This window comes from Dipodomys merriami, unplaced genomic scaffold (assembly GCF_024711535.1).
Source record: "Dipodomys merriami isolate MVZ:Mamm:240054 unplaced genomic scaffold, mDipMer1.0.p SCAF_45, whole genome shotgun sequence".
NCBI classification, from domain to species: Eukaryota; Metazoa; Chordata; class Mammalia; order Rodentia; family Heteromyidae; genus Dipodomys; species Dipodomys merriami.
This window is the reverse complement of record NW_027206013.1, coordinates 7063425-7085000: the sequence shown is the minus strand read 5'-3', so window position 1 is coordinate 7085000 and position 21576 is coordinate 7063425. Positions and strand designations below refer to the sequence as shown.

General features: G+C 38.1%; 1 protein-coding gene across 9 annotated transcripts in view; it reads left to right on the top strand.

Moving 5' to 3' along the window:
- Positions 1 to 21576, top strand: part of Mtmr3 (myotubularin related protein 3) — a 115508-nt gene that overhangs the window by 67812 nt on the left and 26120 nt on the right. For 5 of the 9 annotated variants that reach the window (XM_069994558.1, XM_069994555.1, XM_069994553.1 and 2 more), the window contains exons 6-10: positions 2538 to 2570; positions 7812 to 7894; positions 10656 to 10822; positions 18272 to 18368; positions 20916 to 21029. In XM_069994558.1, coding sequence (XP_069850659.1) covers positions 2538 to 2570; positions 7812 to 7894; positions 10656 to 10822; positions 18272 to 18368; positions 20916 to 21029 — 494 coding nt within the window. The remainder of the gene's footprint in view (positions 1 to 2537; positions 2571 to 7811; positions 7895 to 10655; positions 10823 to 18271; positions 18369 to 20915; positions 21030 to 21576) is intronic. The other 4 variants (XM_069994556.1, XM_069994562.1, XM_069994560.1 and 1 more) reach the window with 1 other exon arrangement.

The following is a 21576-nucleotide window of genomic DNA, read 5'->3' as shown; positions in this document are numbered from 1 at the left end:
CCTAAATTCTTTTTTTTTTTTTTTTTTTTGTCGGTCGTGGGGCTTGAACTCTGGGCTTGGGCACTGTCCCTCAGCTCTTCAGCTCAAGGCAAGCGCTCTACCACTTGAGCTACAGCGCCACTTCCGGTTTTCTGCCCAGGCTGGCTTTGAACCGCGATCCTCAGATCTCAGCCTCCTGAGTAGCTAGGATTACAGGCGTGAGCCACCAGCGCCCAGCTTGACCTAAATTCTTTCTGACTTCCAGATTTAGGTTATGATCATTCTTTTAAATCTCTTTTCTTTCCACTAATGAAAGCTGTACACCAAATTTAACAAGGAAAGAGGAAGTGTTGAACTTTATGCTATGTAGCATTTTGTTTAGAGGTCTCCATTTGGATTGAATGGTGATGATAAGCAGAGGAAAGGATGGGGATTAACATGTCAGCAGCAAAAAATTACACACCATTTACTGTGGAATTAAGTGATTAAATAAAACACACATACATATTTTGATTAATTTTGCTAGTATTGGGGCTTGTATACAGAGCTTTGAACACTTGCTCAGCATTTTTGCTCGTTGCTGTCACTCTACCTTTTGAGCCATGCCTCCACTACTAAAACTATCAAATTTAATTTTGTGTTCTTTCAGTGTTAAAATGGCTGGAACCAATGGGATTATTTCATTGCATGTGAGAATGGTAGTTTCACCTAGTTGCATTTTCCCTTATCGTTGCCTACTTACCAGCTTATTGATTTTTGACTAATTATTTCAATAGCAAATTTTAGATTTGTTTGGGAATAGTGTCAGTTGGAATCATGTCCTCACTATCTTTTTTTTTTTTTTGGTCCGGTCGTGGGGCTAGAACACTGGGCCTGGGCGCTGTCCCTCAGCTCTTCAGTTCAAGGCTAGCGCTCTACCCCTTGAGCCACAGTGCCACTTCTGGCTTTTTTCTTTTTGCTTATGTGGTGCTGAGGAATCGAACCCAGGGCCTCATGCATGCAAGACAAGCGCTCTACCACACTGAACCACCTTCCCAGCCCCATTCTCACTATCTTGAAGTGATAGCATACTACTATTTCTCAAATGAGGATCAATTATTCAGCATGATGTGAAGCTATGATCTTTGGTTTCTGCCAGCTTTTCTGTCTGCTTTTCCTCTTCCCTACCTGGATCAGCCTACCTGCCCAACCATACCTCACAGTTCACATATATTCCTTTCCTGACCAGGGAACTTCTCTTCATCTGTCAGAACTTAATTCAGGTGGTAACTTCCTCTGTGAAGTTTATTGCTCAGTCTTAGCTCTCTCCCTGATGGTTCATTACACTTACTGGGCTTCTTCTGTATTTTAAACACTCTTTTACAACATTTAGTAGATGTAATTTTTTATTACTTTTCATCTTCAGAATCTATGTTGTCTCTTGACACCATGCTACTCAGTAAAATATTAAGTGATTGAAGTTAATATGGACTAGAAATGGATATTAGACATTCTCTCTTACTGGATTTGAAATTTATTTTAAAACAATCTTATCTGTATGAATAGGCCTGGGTCATCATTTGTCTTTTGGAATTGCTGCATGAGTAGATTATTTACTAGAATTATTGATCTTCTAGTCTGATTGAGATACAATGCATAAGGAAACTGAACACTGCTCTTACTTTTTTAAATTTTCTCGTGTAAAATTTTTTTTGTATTATAACTTTCTAAGGCCTATAACTGACAAGTCACTTTTTAAGTCCAAAGAAATGGATTTTTCACAAAAAATAATTGTGCAAAAGTTTTTTTTTTTTTTTTTTTGACATCACAGGGACATCAGACGTTTCCTATTGAGAGATTAACATTTATCCACTTCAATATATTACCCTTACATTAATCTCACCACAGTGTAAGGTACCTGAAACCTGAAGCTACACCAGGCAATTTCCTGCATCAGGTCCTGGATGGACATCAGAGAGTTGGTGGTAGTATCTCTTTGTCCCTTTTTACTTTGTCAGCACATAAGCATTTTAGCAAAATATGTATGATTGGAAGGCTCTTGTTAAAGATTATTGTATCTAAATCAAACCCATTTAAACCAGTAGGACCCAGATGTGCTATCTATGCTGTGGCCTACTCCACCTTACATTATTTAGCACATGACAAAATCACTTGCCATCAAGATTTTCTTTTTCCTCCATCAAATTTTAAATAGCCCCTTGATATCATATATTCTTTTTTAATTTCACAGAACATTGAGTAAAATCTATCTATAGCCTGGGTACCATAAACAATATTAATCACACATTCACTGAACATCAAATTTTCAGTTATTAGAGTAAAAAAACCACTGAGTAGAGTTCATTTTGTAGTATTTGAAGTATGAATTATTCCTAGTTTTTATTTTTCCAAACTATATTTAGATACACACTCACACACACACACACACACACACACACACACACACACACACACACACACATACACACAGAGGTATATTTCTTTGAATGTTAGAGAAATTATGTGTCATGAGTGTTCAAGTGGAATTTAAAACATTTTTTTGTTGTGTAATTCAATAGACTGCTTCTCAATCCGCTCCTTCTGAAATCCCAGTAAGTAGCATGAGAAATCCTAGGTGGATGCTGCACTTGTGTTTGATTGGAATAAATTGGTTTTGAATGTCAGATGTTTGTTCACTCGCAAATCAGCAAAATGTGTCTCTTCTGCATGAGTCCCTTCCCTCTTACCAAAGTTCTAGTTGGTGTGCTGTGAGAAGTTTGTGGGGAAAAGACTTTACGTAAGCTGTGGAATAATAACCTTAATGACCTTCAAAAAATGTAGACTTTGAGTTTTAAGCAGAAGTAAGTCAGATAATCAGTGTTAGTATTTAAGAGGACATTAGAATTTGGGTCTCCAGGCTGATCTGCCAGTGTCTGTTAGGACAAAGGCCTCTAGTGCAGCTTCTGGAAATACCTTTCCTTACCATTTCTTCACATTCCCCTTTGTTTAACAACTACCTTCACTCTGCATGTTCTAGAGGAGGTTTTGTTAAGATGTAATGTTCTTTGGCCTAGCATTCCTGCATCAGGGGAGGCCTGAGAAACCAGTGCAAGAAGGATACTTTGTCTTATATCTAAGGTGAACAACAGCAGTGTTGCCTTTTAATCTGTGACAATCTTCCTGCTCTGGTTTTGAAATGAAAATATTTAGTTCCTAAACTCTCATAGTTTATTACAGATGTGAACTTTAGACTCCACGTCTTTTTTTTTTTTTTTGGTCCAGTCGTGGGGCCTGAACTCTGGGCCTGAGCACTGTCCCTCTGCTCTTCAGCTCAAGGCTAGCGCTCTACCACTTGAGCCACAGCGCCACTTCCGGCTTTTTCTACTTATGTGGTGCTGAGGAATCAAACCCAGGGCCTCATGCATGTGAGGCAAGCACTGTACCACTGAGCCACCTTCCCAGGCCTAGACTCCACATGTCTTAATTTTCACTCAGTTATGCCATTTCCACCTTAGATATGTATATAAGTACTTCCCATCAAGGCATAGAGAGTTTGTTTTTAGAAAGGTGAAAATTATCCAATTTCTACACTTGGTTGTACACACACACACACAATGATTTGAGTGAGTAAATATAGTAGAATATGATGACAAACTGGATCTTTGATGCCTGTGCATGGCCATTAAAATAGCTACTCTTCTGCTATTTGAATTGATGCTCTTATGAGTTTTGGTGCTTATATGATAACTTTTCACCTTTTGAAGACTTGATTAACAGCACTGATTGTGTTTGATACATTGTTTGAGCATGAATTTGATGAAATTTATAATAGGAAATTGTGATAGAATTAACCTAGCAGGTAGAAGATAAAGAAGCAAACAGAAAATGAGTTGCTAAGAGACACTGAGTCAGTGAGCTGTGGACTACTTAAAGTGATTTTAGATTTCCTACTATTCTGCTACAGATGAAATTGCCTCTAAGGAATTTTCAAATTAAATTTGTTTTTCCTCTCTTGAAGATCCCTGATGGAGAAGCCACTTATTTGTGAAAGAAAACCAAAAGAAAACTAAAGTATAGCTCACACAGAATAGAAGGGAATTGAGAAGAAAAGCAGACCATATATGGTGAAAGGAAATTGGCACTTGAATTGTTCTTTATAGAAATGGCAAGAGATTTTTTTTCCCCCTACATGAGAGGAAACTTGAGAAAACAAGAAAAATGGAATAGGTCTTAATGAGGTAGAGAAACATAGATAGAAACATACTAAGTAGAGAAACATAGTATGAAACGTACTAAGTAGAGAAACATAGTAAAAAACATCCTAAGTTTTAGTTGGGTATAAGAGGAAAAGGTACACAGTCCTGCCTACCTTTTTTAGAAGGAAGAGAAGGCAATCTGTGGATAGAGAATTAAAGGGGACCACTGGGTAGAAAGAAGTAAAAGGAGATACTGTATTCTAATACAAATAATGGAAAGTTTGTAAGACTCGTATCTTCAATAAACTACCAAAAAAAGCCAGAAGTGGAGCTGTGTCTCAAGTGGTAGAGCACTGTCCTTGAGCAAAAGAAAACTAGGTATTTCTTTTGTATGTTCCTATTTTTGGTACATATTCAACTTGCCTTGTGACAATCTGCCTGAGTACTAAAATCTGCTGTTTTCTATATCTGTGACTTAAATAAAAAGTTGTTTTTGATGCTAGAATCTCCAATCAGATTGAAATGTGGGAGCCATTTTTTTCCTCCTTAAGAATAAAAGTTAAAATATGTGGAAATTGTATATTAGATTGTATATTACAGTTTAGGTAATGGATATTTTGCATGCTCTGGAATGTTTTATTCTAGAAGCTCATTCGGGCACAAATTCTTAGGCTTTGGTCCAGTAGCAGAGATGTAGGACTTATCTGATCTTTGAATTTGCGGAAAAGGTCGCAGAAGCTGATCATCTTTTATCTCACTGTCCAGCATTAGTGGTTTTCATCTTTTCTAGCTTCAAGGGAAGGATATTGAAGGGATATGTGGCATGCAGGTTACTGCTGGGAGAGCAGCCCCTCACAATGAATTTGTAAGGCTTACTCCACTGAAGGCCCTTTTCAGGCCCTGGCATGAAACTTCCTAAATGGTAACCATCTGAAGTTCAGAAAGTAGAGTTCAATGTCATAGCTAAGGCTGGAGACTTCCACACAAGGAAACTAGGAAGCAGGCAAAATCCTAATTGGCAATTTTTTGTTGTTGTTGTTGGTCATGGGGCTTGAACTCTCGGCTTGGGCGTTGTCCCTGCGCTGTTCAGCTTAAGGCTAGCGCTCTACTGCTAGAGCCGCACCGCCACTTCCAGTTTTCTAGTGGTTTATTGGAGATAAGAGTCTCCCGAACTTTCCTGCCTGGGCTGGCTTTGAACCAAGATCCTCAGATCTCAGCCTCCTTAGTAGCTAGGATTACAGGCGTGAACCACCGGTGCCCGGCTTTGGCAAGATTTTTGAAACTGAGACTTCTTAATTGCCAATCTGGCAGTCACTAGTATGAGTATATTGGGGGATGGGCAATGAGGCTATTACAGAGAATCCTATAATAAGACTAGCTTGAGGACAAATCAATGTGCTCTTCTAATCTCCTATCTTGTTTTCCACATTACTCCTTTGTAATTTATCCCTGCTGATAGGACTTTTTGTTTTCCTTCTTAGATGGTTAAGTTCTTGATTTTTTAGCTATATCAGCCATAGTTTCTCACAACACCTTAAGGTTAAGGACTTAAACAAAAGCAATGAGCCCCAAACTTTTTTCTCAGAATACAGGTAAGATTTCTTAGTCTTTCTCTTCTAGTCCTATTAAAATTGTGAGGGAGTTCTTTCTTTTTCTTTTTCTTTTTCTTGTAGATTAGAGATTTAGTAGCAAGAAGGCTTTGGCCTTGAGGTAAAAAAAAAAACAAAACAGCAACTCCCACCCGTTTATCTGAGTAATATTTTGCTTTCTTCTCTTCTTTAATCTGTGTCCCAGTTTCTGTTTCTTTGTTTCAGACTTCTAACATGGACTTCTATTTGATCCTGCATCCTTGTTCTGAGTTCTCTGCTGGCTCTGGCAGCTTTATTGGTGGGGAAGAGTTTACAGGAAGCCAGTTCTGAAACTGGCTCAGCTGACTTGAAGCCACACTGTGTAGGGAGCACTCTTGTTTCTCTGTCTGTTCTGCCTTGAAGGAGGAGACTGGCTCCCTTTTCTTATTGCTTAACAGGAATTATTGGAATGTTACTTGCAACTCCCAGAGCCACACTTTGGCTAGGCTTGATAGAATGCAAGACACAAGTAAGCCATCCTTTTTCCAAGGAATGAGTATATCTGTTTATTTACTAGGCTTTTCTCTTGAAATTTTAGAAATTGCTTTTTAAAACCAAAGGTTGAGTCAGGATAATTTCAGGGGCTGGGGATGGATCCTCATGTCACCCTGAGGATACCCACCCTGTTCAGATGCTTTCCCTCCTGTTTGACTTCCTTCTGTATCCCCTATCCACTACTGTAAGCATTCTGTGCTCAATAGAATCTGTGGCTGATAAGATTGACAGGGAGGGAACCACTGTAGCTTGTTCAAACCCTAGTTAGCACACAAGGATCTTGAACATGTCTTTTAATTCAAATTGGACTTCACCAGTATTAGGTTCTTTGAGCACTATCTGACACCTTCTCCTTTCCACTTGATACCCGCAGGTCTATTCTACTGAACAGAGAGCCTGACCAACAGCTATTGTCCTGTCATCCTCTCTCTCTCTCTCTCTCTCTCTCTCTCTCTCTCTCTCTCTCTCTCTCTCTCTCTCTCTCCTTTCTTTCTTTCTTTCTGCCAGTCATGGGGCCTGCTCAGCTCTTCAACTCAAGGCTAGTGCTCTACCACTTGAGCCACAGCACCACTTCTGGCTTTTTCTGCTTATGTGGTGCTGAGGAAACGAACCCAGGGCCTCATGCACGCAAGGCAAGCGCTCTACCACTGAGCCACCTTCCCAGCACCTATCCTGTCATCTTTTCTTTGTAAACTTCAGGCAGTTTAGACTTCTAGTAAGATCTTTTCTGAAAGGCTTATGCTAAGCCATAAAATTATTCTGTTATTTGAGGGAGCCAAGAAGTAGGGGTTGGAGGTGTGGCTCACTTGGTAGAGCACAGGCCAGTGAGCAAAAGCATCAGATACCAAGTTCAAGTCCTGGTCTTGGACAAAAAAAAGAGTCAACAAGCAAGAGTCCTATTTTGCAGTCTGATCTTAGCTTTTTTCTGTAGGCAAGACAAGATTGATGTTCTAATACCTTTAAGTAGTAGCCACTATATACACCCCCCCCCCTACAATCCTGAGGCTTAAACTCTGGACCTGGGTGCTGTCCCTCGATTCCTTCTTTGCTGAAGGCTATCACTCTACCACTTGAGCCATAGTACCACATCCCACTTTTTCTGGGATTAGTTGGAGAGTCTCACAGACTTTTCCTGCCTGGGCTGGCTTTAAACCACAATCTTTAGGTCTCAGTCTCCTGAGTAGCTGGGATTACAGATGTGAGCCCCTAGTGCCCTGCTTAGAATCTTAAAGCAGTACTTTGAGAGATTAGCTTGTAAATTTGATGTTAAAGAAATAGCTTTCCCTGTTCTTCTAAAGGTGGTGCCTCTCCTTCATTCTCTTTGGCTATGACTGACTTGAGGCCATTGATTTAGGGAAAGAGAAGCCCTAATTACTCTTGAGGAAATCACTTGAATACTCTGGACCCAGCTAAATTTGTAGTTCTCTTTGCTTTGTTCCCCTGTATATCTTTCTCATCACTCTTGTTGGGCACACTGAAGAACTGCAAAGCCAATGCTGTTTTGACTAAGAGGACTTCATCTTTTTAATTACAGGTTCCATTACAGCTCATAGAAACTGTTGAATGCCGTGATATATTTCAGCTTCATTTGACTTGCAAAGACTGTAAAGTTATCAGGTATGTGGTGTGTTTGTGCAGCTTTTAATGTGATAAGCACATTAAGCTCGGTGGCATGCTTGCCCAACATGCATAACATCCGGGATTCAGTCCCCAGCACTGCAAGAAAATAAAGAGTGGAAATGTGGTTTGTTAACCTAGCAAAAGAGCTTTTGAGGGTCAATATTGTTAGGAATGTTACCTGAGTAGTTGATACCTGAACTATTTTATGTTTATAGCATGTTTTTCACTACATTGATAGATGCTTTTTGATTCTTATTTGGAAATAATTTGTTACAAAAAGTGCAAAAATAAAAATAGTATATCATCCAAGCGTTGGTGGCTCCTGTCTGTAATCTTAGCTATTCAGGAGGCTAAGATCTGAAGATTGTGATTCAAAGCCAGTCCAGGCAGGAAAATCCATGATACTCTTATCTCCAGTTAACTACCTAAAAAGCTAGAAGTGGAGCTGTGGCTTGAGTGGCCAAGTGTACTTGAGCAGAAAAGCTTAGGGACAGTGCTTAGGCCTTGAGTTTAAGCCCCAGAATTGGCATGCATGTGTATGTGTGCGCACAAAATTGTGCACCAGTATACCATTTATCCAGATTCACCTGTTGTTAACACTTTACTCCAATTTACTTGTGGTGTGGTGTGATGTGATGTGTGTGAGAGGCAGAGAGAAACAAGAGACAGATATGGAGATTCTTTTTCTGAACAATTAGAGAAAGTTATATAACCATGGTTCTTTAACTCCAAAATAATATGCTTTCCTAAGATTAGGAGTATTTTCTTATATAACTGTGAGTTATTATCAACTTAACAATTTTACACTGATAATACTTTTATCCAGTCTACTATCCCTGTTTCACTTTCACTGATTAACTTAATGATGTCCTTTATACCATTCTCCTCCTATTCAGTTGCAGGGTCGAGTCTGGGTCAGGCAGTACATATAACTGACATGAGTCTGTGGCCTTCCTTATTCTAGAACATTTTCCACATCCATTTTTTTGTCTTTTATAACATTCACATTTTGAAGGATACAGTCTTTTAAAAGAATGTTAGTCAATTTATATTTACCTAGTATTTCTTAATTGTAGTACTATGTATATTCCCTCATTGGTGAGTTTTGATTATTAAGGTCGGATTTCTATAATCTCTATTCTGGTCTGATTGCTATAATTTCTATACTTTCTTCCTTGCAACTAATAGTCTATGGGAAGCACTTTAAAAACTTGCAAATATCTGCTTTTCATAAAAATTTCTTTTTAATTTTGGCATCCACTAATGAAAATTTTTATCTGCTCTAATATTAACAGATGCAAAATAATATTTGGAAATATGTTTGTAAACTTAGTAGCTCTAGAAACTTAATTTTTCAAAATTTTAATCTCTGACTTATTTGGGGTACCAGTAAAATATGGTATATTGTCTTGTTCATGAGCCATCTTGAAACGGGGAATTTTTATGTTTAAGGGACTTTTAATGATTTTGGTGTGTGTGTGTGTGTACGTGTGTGTGTGTGTGTGTGTGTGTGTGTGTGTGTGTGTGTGTACTGGGGCTTAAACTCATGGCCTCACATTCTTGCTCCACTGTTTCATAGCTAGCACTCTACTACTAGAGCTATACCTCCAGTTCCAGCTTTTGCTAGTTAGAAGGAGATTAGAATCGCAAGGCTTTTTCTACTCAGGCTGCCTCCAAACAGTGATTTTCAGATCTCAGCCTCCTGAGCAGCTAGTATTATAGATGTGAGCCATTATTGACTGGTTACCTCTTTAGTTTTAAGATAAATATTTAAGTTTCTTTTTAGTCTATGAGATTTGAATTATTTTTGATACTGGCTACCATTGATGGTTTTAAAAATTAGCTTAAATTTTTCTTATTGATTTCTTAGTTTTTAATACTGCATTCAAAAACTTTTAAGAACTCAAATCCTCAAAGAATCATTTTGTTCAAAGACTCAGTTTTCACTAATTATTTTACTTTATTTTATTTTATTTCTTTTTTGGGTCCGGTTGTGGGGCCTGAACTCTGGACCTGGGTGCTGTCCCTCAGCTCTTCAGCTCAAGGTTAGCGCTCTACCACTTGAGCCACAGCGCCACTTCCGGCTTTTTTCTTTTTGCTTATGTGGTGCTGAGGAATCGAACTCAGGGCCTCATGCATGCAAGGCAAGTGCTCTACCACTGAGCCACCTTCCCAGCCCAATCACTAATTATTTTAACCCCTTCAATTTATATATTGATAATAGAATTGTTTTGTTCTCTGTGTGGTTACTGCTGAAAGTTTCAGTATATACTATTTTACTTTGGATCTGAAGAGATTGTTATCCTAATTGTTAAATAGACAAATTTTAATTATTTTGTCATGGGCTAAAAGTAGTATTGTAGTTTTTTTTTTTTTTTTTTAGCTTGGCCTGTTATGTTATAAAGAAACCAAAGGGGTTTTTCTAAACGTATTTCTGAGAGGATCACCATAAAACCAAAGGAGAATGAAATCTCATTCATAAAAGAGAAAGCTGCTGTTTTACTTTAATAATTCCTATTACTCAGTCTTAAAGAGGATAGGTTTTCTACATTCTCAACTTTCTGACATTTTGCACAACTGGCTAAAATTTGTTGGACTTGTTTTTATGATAAATAGTAGTAAACTTGTAAATGACCACTTCTGATGGCTTTATCTGTCATAGTTGTCACTTTATCATATATAGGCACTCATGAAGTGGTGGCCTTTCTAAAATTTCATAATAGCTGTCTCCTGTTATTTTTGTTTGGTTTTGGCAAAGGTGTCAGTTCTCAACTTTTGAGCAATGTCAAGATTGGCTTAAGAGACTGAACAATGCAATCCGACCACCAGCTAAAATAGAAGATCTCTTCTCTTTTGCCTACCATGCTTGGTGCATGGAGGTCTATGCCAGTGAAAAAGAGCAGCATGGAGACTTGTGCAGACCAGGTAAGCCTATCTAAAGTATGAAAACAGCCAAGGCCTTAGCAGGCTATTCTGGACAAAGCTTTAACATGAAGTGGGATGTCTTGGCATTGTGTATCTAATCAAAGTATGTTTTATGGAGCACCCAGCCTGTGCTCATTATTTTCCTAATCTTACTAGGATGTTTCCTTTCTTCCAGGGGAAGGTAAGAATACTAGACATGGCATTCATTCTATTGCTAAATACTACAGTAAGGTATGTAGGTATTGTCTAAGACTATTGGAAGAAAGTCATGAGTTTTGTGTACATGTTTGGGAAGTCTAAAGTGAGTTTTAAAAAGATTTTGAAGGTTAAACAAGGAGATCACTGATTAGAGAATGGGGAAAAGAACATGAGATAGCATGTGGTCATATGTACATAGCCTTTGACCTTCTCTGCTTGTCCTAGACGTGTACTAGTCATTGCAAACAAACAAGGGAAACTATGGTACCTATGTTTCTTTGGGTCTGGCTTACTTCACTTAATGTAGTTTGTTCCAAGTCTTTCTATTTCCTAATAAATGAGGCAAAAGTCATTCTTCCTGATGGAGGCATAGAATTCACACACACACACACACGCACGCACACGCACACGCACACACGCACGCGCGCGCGCCATTTTCTTGACTCATTCATCTACTGAGGGGCATCTGGGTTGGTTCCATATCTTAGCTATGATAAATAATGCTGCAATAAACATGGTTGTGATGATAAAAAAAAAAAAAGAACATGAGATAGAACAGAGTTATACTTTTTTAAACTCGTAAGCGAGAAACAGATCCAGAGAGACTGAATATCTTCCTTAAGGATGTATATAGAGATACTGAGTCTGGGCTAAAACCCAAGTTTTCTGACTCCTTACATAGTTTTTGTCCCATTCAGTGTCTTTTTCTTTTTCAAATGGCTTTGACCAAGATCATGCTGTTCCTTTGCATGTGTTTTTTTTTAAAATAAACTTTATGCTGCCATAAATAAACTATGCTGTTCCAGCATGGACTTTACAGTGTGTCAGACTTAGAAGCAAAAAGTCTTCTAAGTTGTAAACATTTTCAAGACTCTTATAGGATTTTTTAAAAAATTGAGTCTTCAGTTTTATAAGCTTGACTGGTCATTTCTTTGTTGTCTGACCCATCATTGGTGATAGTTTTTGGTTTAGATTCTTGTTCTATTTAATTAAGGTGCTTATACAAAAAATTATATTATTTTAAAAGATGATTTCATATATACCTTCCTCTCCCTCCCCCCTTTAGTATATAATATATGCATTTGGTCTTCCTGATCTTGTCAGACAGGACAGCCTAGTATTTCTTTTAGGATCCAAAGAAAAGGAGGCCTGGAGATAAAACAGGTTGCCAAGTCCCACTGCTAGTCAATAACAAATGTAGGGTTTAAAACTAGTCCTCAGTTTTTGAGATTCATTTGAAATCTGTGAACACAAAGCATGAAACAAAGGTGTACCCCTCCTAAGGAAAGCCTCAGAATCCAAATTTACTCCCTCTGTCTAGGCATTGAGATGCACAGATCTTACATGTATTATTTGCTGAGTTGTGTCTTATTTATTATCATTGCTTCTTATTAAAATTTTAGTCTCAACCATCTCCTAGAATAATGAATTGAGGAGTGCATCTTGCTGTATCATATTATGAAAGAATTACGATTTGACGCTGCTTGTGGTGGCACAAAATTGTGATCTCTGATACTTGGGAGGTACAGGAGATAAATAATAGTTTGAGGTTAGCCTTGGCAAGATTAGCAAGGTGTTATCTCAAAAGACAAGCCAGGCCTGGTGGTACACACCTGTAATCCCATCTACTTGGGAGCTGGGGGTTAGGAAGATTATTGTCCAAAGCCACTAGGCTAAAAGTTAATGAGACGCACCTTCCCCCCACCCCCCATCTCAACCAATAAGCCAGGCATGATATCTTAGGGTCTGTGATTCCAGCAAGGCAGGAGGCCATAGGTAAGAGAATTGCAGGCTTAAGGATGGCCCTAGACAAAAATATAAGACTTAAAATATAACAGAAGTTTAAAAAGGGCTAAAGGAACAAACAGCCTGTGATAAAGCACTTGCCTACTAAGCAAAAGGTCCTGGGTTATAAATAAATAAACAAAAACCCAAAGTCCCTACTTGTGGTTTAAGACCCCTAACTTGAAAAGATCTTCTCCAATTTTTGGTTGCTAGCTTTTAGTCAACAGTGCTTGCTCTCTATCTTGTTTTGTCACACCTGCAGACTTTCTTTATTCCCTTGATAATTTTAGTTGTTCCTTTTGGATTTGAGTCAACTCTTAGGGTATTTAGAAAAAGAAGATCCTCTTTTTCTTCTTCTTTTTCTTTCTTTCTTTTTTTCTCCTTTTTTGGTTCTGGGACTTGAGCCCAGAACCTTGTACATGTTAAGCAAAGTAGTCTGTTCACAGAGCTACATCCTCAGCCAAGCCTTTCACTTCCTGATAATAATAGCTAGTAGTCTTCAGCCACCAAGATATCCACAATGTTCTTTGTCTTTTCATCTGCTTGTAATACACGAAGATATATGAAATTAAGAAATTGGAATTTAAATCTGTGCTCTAATAAAGTGAAAATAATACCAGACAAGCTATTAACACTTTACATGGTTTATTTTCCTTGTTCTTCAAAGGGGTTATTTGTGCTCTTCTTTCCAAAGTGATATGCATATCCTGAAATCTGTTAATGCTGCAGAGGTCAGTTCAGTAAACTTTTGAGACCTGTGTGATATGCTTATGAGAACTCTTTTGAAATCTTAGAAGTACAAGGTCATGCCATCATAATTGGTAATGGAAATTCTCTAAGAATATTCTATTTTTTCCCAAAATACACAGTCTACAACAAATGGAAACCTGCTACTGCTCACATGGAATCTTATTTTAGTGACTTGATTTGACCATGTATATATGTATGGCTTTTTTCTTTTATATATTTCCACTGTGGAATACAGAAGAAAAAGCTTGCTTTTGATTAAAAACAAATACTGTGGGTTTTTTTTTCTTTTTTTCTTTCTTTTTTTTTTTTTTTTTTTTTTTTTTTGTCAGTCGTGTGGGGCTTGAACTCTTGGCTTGGGCACTATTCTTCAGCTCAAGGCGAGTGCTCTACTGCTTGAGCTACAGTGCCACTTCAGTTTTCTAGTGGTTTTTTGGAGATCAGAGTCTCATGGACTTTCCTGCTGGGGCTGGCTTTGAACCGTGATCCCCAGATCTCAGCCTCCTGAGTAGATAGGATTATAGGCGTGAGCCACCGGGCACCTGGCTTTGTAGTGGTATTTTTTAAAACAAGTTAACCTGGTTCTTTTATCTCACTGTTGTTAAGTGTTGGTGACTTCAGCATTACTCAACCAAAATATGAACATACCAGACATCCATGTCTTTATAAGGTTGAAACAACATGTGAGGTATTTCCAGATGATGCACTTGTATACTCTGCCCAGTACATGAGATCACAGGCACAGACTGAGACTTTCAGCAGTTCATAAAGCCTCTTACGGGTTCTCTGCCTAGCCTATCTAAGGGCTGGAAGAATCAGAGTAGGGAACTTGGAAAATTATATCATTGCCTTGGCATTCATATAAATTTTGATGTCTAGCCGTTGTGCCTGCCACAGTTAAGCCATCTATACTGTTGCCATAGCTCTAGATTTTAATCAGTATTGAAAGAAGTCTCACAGTGTTATGGAAGTTCCCTTGTGAAACCTGCATACATCTTGGCTAAATTTTTGACTCTACATGTAGTCCCATGACAGACTCAAACAAGCTATAGACTCAACAGTTCCAAGCTTCTTTCATGTCTTTGATTTCATTGTAGCCAGCTTGTTGGTGGGTTCAATGTGCTAGGGTTTCAGTCTAGAGTCTTGACAGATAGTGATCAGTTCAGCTACTAGCTCACTAGCATCATGTCTACTTCTCTGACATCTCTGTGCTGTCCATTAAGTATTTCTTGTTTATCAATAAATAGCATATGTCTCTGGTCTTAATATTGCTTGGTATACAGTGGTCTCTTTGTCTATTGGCTTGAATGCAGTTCAAACGGTGTGAGTCTAGTGAGTTTACTAAGACTTTGATACATAAAAAGAATTATTTTTTTTTTTGCTGGTCGTGGGGCCTGAACTCTGGGCCTGGGCACTGCCCTCAGTTCTTCAGCTCAAGGCTAGCGCTCTACCACTTGAACCACAGCGCCACTTCCAGCTTTTTCGCTTATGTGGTACTGAGGAATTGAACCCAGGGCCTCATGCATGCAAGGCAAGCACTCTACCACTGAGCCACCCTCCCAGCCCAAAAAGAATTATTCTTTCTAGCATAGTTGAAAATCAGGAAGGGATACTAATTGCCTCTTCTGACTTTGGATAGGTCTGCTACTTTACCTGCTGGGTAAGTTACAGTCTCCAAAAAACAAAAACAAAGTTTTGAAATTGTACCAAAGCTCAAGTGGTAGGGTGCTAGCCTTGAGCTGAAGAGCTGAGGGACAGTGTCGAGGCCCAGAGTTCAAGCCTCACAACCGACCAAAAAAAAAAAAAAAAAACAAAAAAAACCAAAAGGAGTAAGAGACAGTCTCTTTATAGCAGGCCTGTGTGCACCTGTGTGCATTATGGACTTGAGTACTCACATTTATACAGAATCAGCCAGGGAATTGGCTTTGGGTGGTAAATTTCTTTCAGATTAAAGATTGATAAAGTGTACATTTCTTGAAAACCTTCAGAAAATGAAGTCTTGTCTATTGTTGGATTGTATATGATACAAAAAACACTAAATATTGAAAAGGAACAAATTCTCATTTGGTATAGAAGAAGCCAAGAAGAGAAATAAAAATATGAAACTAAACAAAAGACTCTTACAGCCTCAGTATTTAAAACAAGTTGGGTTATTGCAACATAATAACTAATTCAATCTGTGATTTTCAGATCTTGGCCTCCTAAATAGAAAACTTAATTTTTGTTGTAGGCTGTAATGGCCATTATCAAAATTTGTGAAATCACTGTTTTTATGGATATAAAAAATAATTAAAACTTATTCCTGTTCTCAAGAAACTTGAAATGACAGATTTTCTATGACTACTAATTAGTATGTGTTTCTCTGTATAGCGCAGAATTTTGTGTTCTGAATGGTGGTTCAAAGCCTTTCTTTAGGTATTGAGTCTATAATAGTGAATATTACTGGTGGTGGTTGTTGTAGTAGTTGTTATTTTTCCAGTGGTTATTTTTAATTCACAAGATTTCTTTAGTATCTGTGTATCTTAAAATAGATATAAAAACCACTAAAAATATAGTTTTTCTTTTTGTAGTAGGAGGGGGAAAATAACATTTTTAATTGAGTTGTCAATTTTATAGCTTTTAGATTTTGAGTGGAAGACTCCTGGTTTAGTATTCCCAATGGTCAGTATTTCTTGTATTTGTCGACAGATAGTACCCAAATTCAGATAAGTGCCTTTTTTTTTTTTTTTTTTTTCCTATTTGGAAACCTGCCACATTGCTTTTAAAACTTTTCAAATGGACATACTCAGCTATTACTTCTCCCTACATCTCTGAACCTCATCTTTTTATAGCATTCCTTCAGGAAGCATATAATACCTAGCTAAGCTCAAGAAAAACAGTTTAAATGGGAAGTAGTTTTACAGAATTGTCCTTCATTCAAGTAATTGCTGTTTCCTATTCTGTAACTCTTCTCCCAAGGAGAGAAAAGCTTTATACTATCAGCAAAACAGTTGGTTTTGTGCTTTTATTTGTTATTGTGGTTTCTTCCAGCCTTCACTAATATTTATTTACAACCTGTAATGCCAATTTATATATATTAGAAGTCTGCTAATGCTTTTTTGTTTTTGTTTTTTTCTGGTTGTGGGGCCTGAATTGAGGCCTGTGCTCTTCAGGTCAAGGCGAGTGCTCTACCACTTGAACCACTTCTGTTTTTCTGGTGGTTGACTGGAGATAAGAGTCTTATGGACTTTCCTGCCTGGGCTGACTTTTGAACTGCAATCCTCAGATCTCAGTCTCCTGAGTAGCTAGGATTACAGGCGTGTGCCACTGCGCCTCGCAAATGTTTTTTATTTTAATAAAATTATTTCCCTAAGACTTGTTTTCAAGAAAGAAAGCACTTCAGATTTATGACATTTATGATGCCTCTACCTTTATTATTGTCTTAAAGAAAAGGCAAATTTATTAGGACAAATGTAGATTATACTTATTTGGATGGGTGCTCTTATAGATGCTCAGTCCTTTCTTAGTAGTTGGATATTTCCTGGAATTCTTGAATACTGGCAGTTAGGATTGATTCCTTAACCACTTATTTACTGCAGCTAGGTAATCTAAAAGGCTTAGAAAACAAAAGGCTTTTCTTATCCTTTTTTGGTAATTTGACCTGAGCTGAGCTGATATGACCATTCCCCACTTGGTGTGAATTATCTGTGTAGTTCACTGGAAAATATCAATGTGTGATTAGCTAGTACCTATTGAGATTGTGCTCCAATTTTTTAATCATACACTATTCTAAAATTCAGAAAACTCCTCTTAAGTTCTAAATCTGACTGAAAAAGGTTTTGATGCAGGATCATAGATCTACATTACTGTTCTTGATGATCTTTTGGGGGGGATATATATATATATTATATACTTATATATAAAGTAATTGTACAAAGGAGTTGCCATTCATCAAAGCAGTTTATGAATATAGTGCATCTTGATCAGTGTCACCCCCTTTGAACATTCTTACCAATCTTACTCATCCCTCTTTTTTTTGTCAGTTGTGGGACTTGAACTCTGGGCTGGGCACTGTCCCTCAGCTCTTCAACTCAAGGCAAGCACTCTACCACTTGCCACAGCACCACTTCTGGTTTTTCTAGTGGTTTATTGGAGATAAGAGTCTTACAGATTTTACTGCCCAGGCTGGCTTTAAACTGTGGTCCTCAGATCTCAGCCTCCTGAGTAGCTAGGATTACAGGCATGAGCTACCTTCTTAATCCACCCCTTCCGTCACTCTTGATGATCTTTTTAATTTTTTTTATTATATATACTGTGGATCTGATTGTTGAGGTAGAAAAAGTAGCCAGAGTGACAAGATAGAACAATGGCCATAAAAGCCTCTCCTGTCTGTCTGCTTTAAAATGAGCTCTGTGATGCTGCCCTCCTAGTCACTAGTGGAGATGAAATGAGATAGTATAATTTTTAATAAATGTTATTTTCTCCTTATTGTCTTAACTTGCTTAGTTTTTAAAAACTGAAACTAAATATATATTATTTTATTATTTATACAATTCCTGCCTTTGAATTTTTAAAAATATAACAAAGTAACTATGGTTTCAGAAAATGGTATTCATTTCTTATTTTCTGCTGTCTGTTTCTCTCTGTCTCTCTCTCTGTCTCTGTCTGTCTCTCCCTCTGTCTCTCTCTCTCTCTCTCTCTCTTATTCTCTGTCTTTCTCTCTCTTTCTCTGGCCCCTAGGGGAGCATGTAACGTCAAGGTTTAAGAACGAAGTGGAGCGGATGGGTTTTGATATGAACAACGCCTGGAGGATTTCCAATATTAATGAGAAGTACAAGTGAGTTGTGTGGGTCCCTACAGACTGTATTTCTCAGCCAGTGTAGAAAGCTCAATTCTCAGGTGGCAGAAATTTGAACCTAATACTTCTCCTTTAAAATAGTTTTATTTATTAAGTCTAAATGCCTGATCTTCAGCATACTTCTTTAACCTTCTGTTCCCTTTGCTGAAGTAGAAAGTGATCCTGAGTTAACGAGATCCTGACAGTGTTTTTCTGTCCCCTACAGGCCTCTGTTCTTCTTGGCACATACAAGCATGTCTAGATAATGTGCTTACCTCTCTGTAGGCAGGCAGTTTCCACTGTTCTCATTACTGCTTGCCATCACCTTAGAGATAAGGAACCATGATCTCTCATAGGAGCTAGTCTTTGCCATTTTACTCCAGACTCTATGAAATAGACATTAAGTATTACTCTGTATTAATATACATTAATGTATTAATATATTAAGTATATTATTCTTTAATATGTTGATCTTAAACTAACTTCACGCTATGACCATTAAGCCATTTACATGTTAACACTATTATTATTAAATATGTACCTGTTAACGTGTTTCCTTAAAACATATAGATACTATGGTGGAGTGGGGGAGGAAGATAACTATATTTTTGGTAATGCAAGTTTCTATAAAACATCCTTTTCCTTTTAAAGTTTGTAGCACTAATCTTTCAGACCTCTGAGTTGCTTCAAATTACCATAGCCAATTTTCCTGGCCTGTTTGTGTCTGCCCATCATTTTTTTCTGTTGGGAAATTATTAACTACTGTATACACTCTAACATGGGCCTTAGCCAAGGAGTTAAGAACCTGGGATTGTTTTAATCTCAGAGCTGTAGTGTTCTCTGAGACATGATAGGGAAAGGTGGAGGAGCATAGAGAAAAGAGACAGGACTTAGAGAGTCTGAGGCTGCCACGAGCTCTGCTGGTCACAGCTCACCTTCCCTGCACTGGCACCTGCTTATCAATAGTGATAAGCTAAGGAAGCACCTAGTGCTTGTTGAAGGGCTGTGTAGCGTAGTACCTATAGGATAATGATTGTAATTTTCAGAATATGTGATAGTCAAAAAAATGAAGCTAAACCTTTTTTTTTTTTTTTTGCCAGTCGTGGGGCCTGAACCTCTGGGCCTGGGCACTATCTGTCCTTCAGCTCTTCAGCTCAAGGCTAGCGCCCTACCACTTGAGCCACAGTGCCACTTCCAGCTTTTTTCTGCTTATGTGGTGCTGAGGAGTCGAACCCAAGGCCTCATGCATGCAAGGCAAGCACTCTGCCACTGAGCCAACTTCCTAGCCCAAAGCTAAACTTTTGTTTTTAATATATTTATTATTCAAATAGTTGTACAAAAGGGCTCCAGTTTAACGTGTTCATATATTTGTCCAGTGTAACTTAGAGCCCTCACTCACCAAACTTTTTTTTTTTAATTCCTAATGTGGCTTTTAAAAATTCTTGTCTTTGAATCTACTAGTTGTACTTAAAATCAGTCTTCAAGACTTTGAAACATTCTTAGTACTATAAAGGAAAAGAGGGAATCATATCTGTTCTTGAGCATAAATAAAGGAGTAAAATTCTTGGTTTATTAACAGTGAATACTGTGTTTCAGGTTATTTTTAGGAGTTAGTGGCCAGTTGTTATGAAGTTTGCAAAGCTACTTATAGTCACTGTAATCTGGTAGCTTTTAAACTCCTGTTATATCAGCTTCTAGAAATGAAAACCTAGGAGATATTTAATGTAAAATGATCAAACCTCAATTCCTAAACCATTGTATGGAGTTCTACTTCTAATAATTCATAGGAATGGATAGAAAGGGGGAGGTATGGAGATGATAGTTGGCATGTTCCAGTGTTTGAATTGAAGGTCTTATTTCTCTTCATATTAAGAAAGAAGCTTAGTTTTCCCATAGAGAGGCATTATCCTATAAATAAAAACCTATCAGAAGTGTTAGTTCCCAGGCCCCTAACTTGACTGGCATGCAGCTAGCTAGCATCTTCCTTTATGAAAATAGAGCTTTTTCCTCAGAGTATAGTTTGTTGTGGAGTATGTTCTATGGAGATTGGGACCAATAGCATGTTTACATTCCTCACTTTGCTTGATGGGACTGTCAGTTTTTATGCACATAGGCTAGCATATGCTGTTATTTTTGTACACTCCTGGCTGTACCAGTTACCTGTAATTAGGACAGTCTGGTTAAAATAAAAGAATCTTAGTTAATCCTAAGAAGTCTCTGGAAACCTGAAATCATTGTTAGAAATGACCTATATGTGTGTTACAACAGTTAGTATTGAAAGTAAAGACAGTGTCCCTCAACTCTTTTTTACACTGTTAGATTTCCAGATATCAAAAGGTGTAGCATCAAGTGGAATGACCCACAGAATACACCAATGTGTATAGTATAAGCAAACACTTAGAACAGCCCTTTCTGTTTAGAAGACCAAAAGTTAACTGGCCTTCTAACTGGCTTTGTGATAGCATAATTTGTATTCCCATGTTGACTTACCCCAGATCATCTCTCATCTGTCTCTCCACTGCCCACACCCTCTTTCTCATCTATTAGATTATGTGGTAGCTATCCACAAGAGCTCATTGTGCCTGCCTGGATCACTGACAAAGAACTAGAAAGTGTAGCAAGCTTCAGGTCCTGGAAGCGCATCCCTGCAGTCGTCTATAGGTAAGTAAGCCAGACCAGCACTAGCTTGGGCTAGCACTATTGCCCAGTGCATGTGGTGTGTGGTCTTCTGCCTTTACCGCTGCTAACCTGGGACAGGGGTGGAAGAGTTTCAGAGAACTTTCTGGACAGGTCTGTGCTTCCTTATTGCTGAAGCTGCTCTTCTAGTAACACATTGGCAGCCTAGAACTCTAGCTGGCAGTTTGGGTGACACTGGTGAGAACATTTTAATAGAAAAGTAGTTAGGTTTACAGTTTGAAGATCATGTGTGTTTGCTACATTTAGCTTCAAATGTAAGTGGGGCTTTAGGATTGAGAGAGATGAGTCCTAGAAAGTAAGACTTGGGAAAATAAAATGGAATCAACAGTGACACTTCCTTTGATGTCTGAAAGACTTGTTTAGAGAAGAAGGCTGGGACAGGGTAGATTTCAGAGATGTAAAGCATAAAGATCCAAGAGTTGCAAGTTATAGAAAGGGAGGTTGGTGGAAAGGTGAAGGAATAACAAGTTTTTTAAGAGTAAATCCAAACCTGTGTTCAAATCTTTGGTGA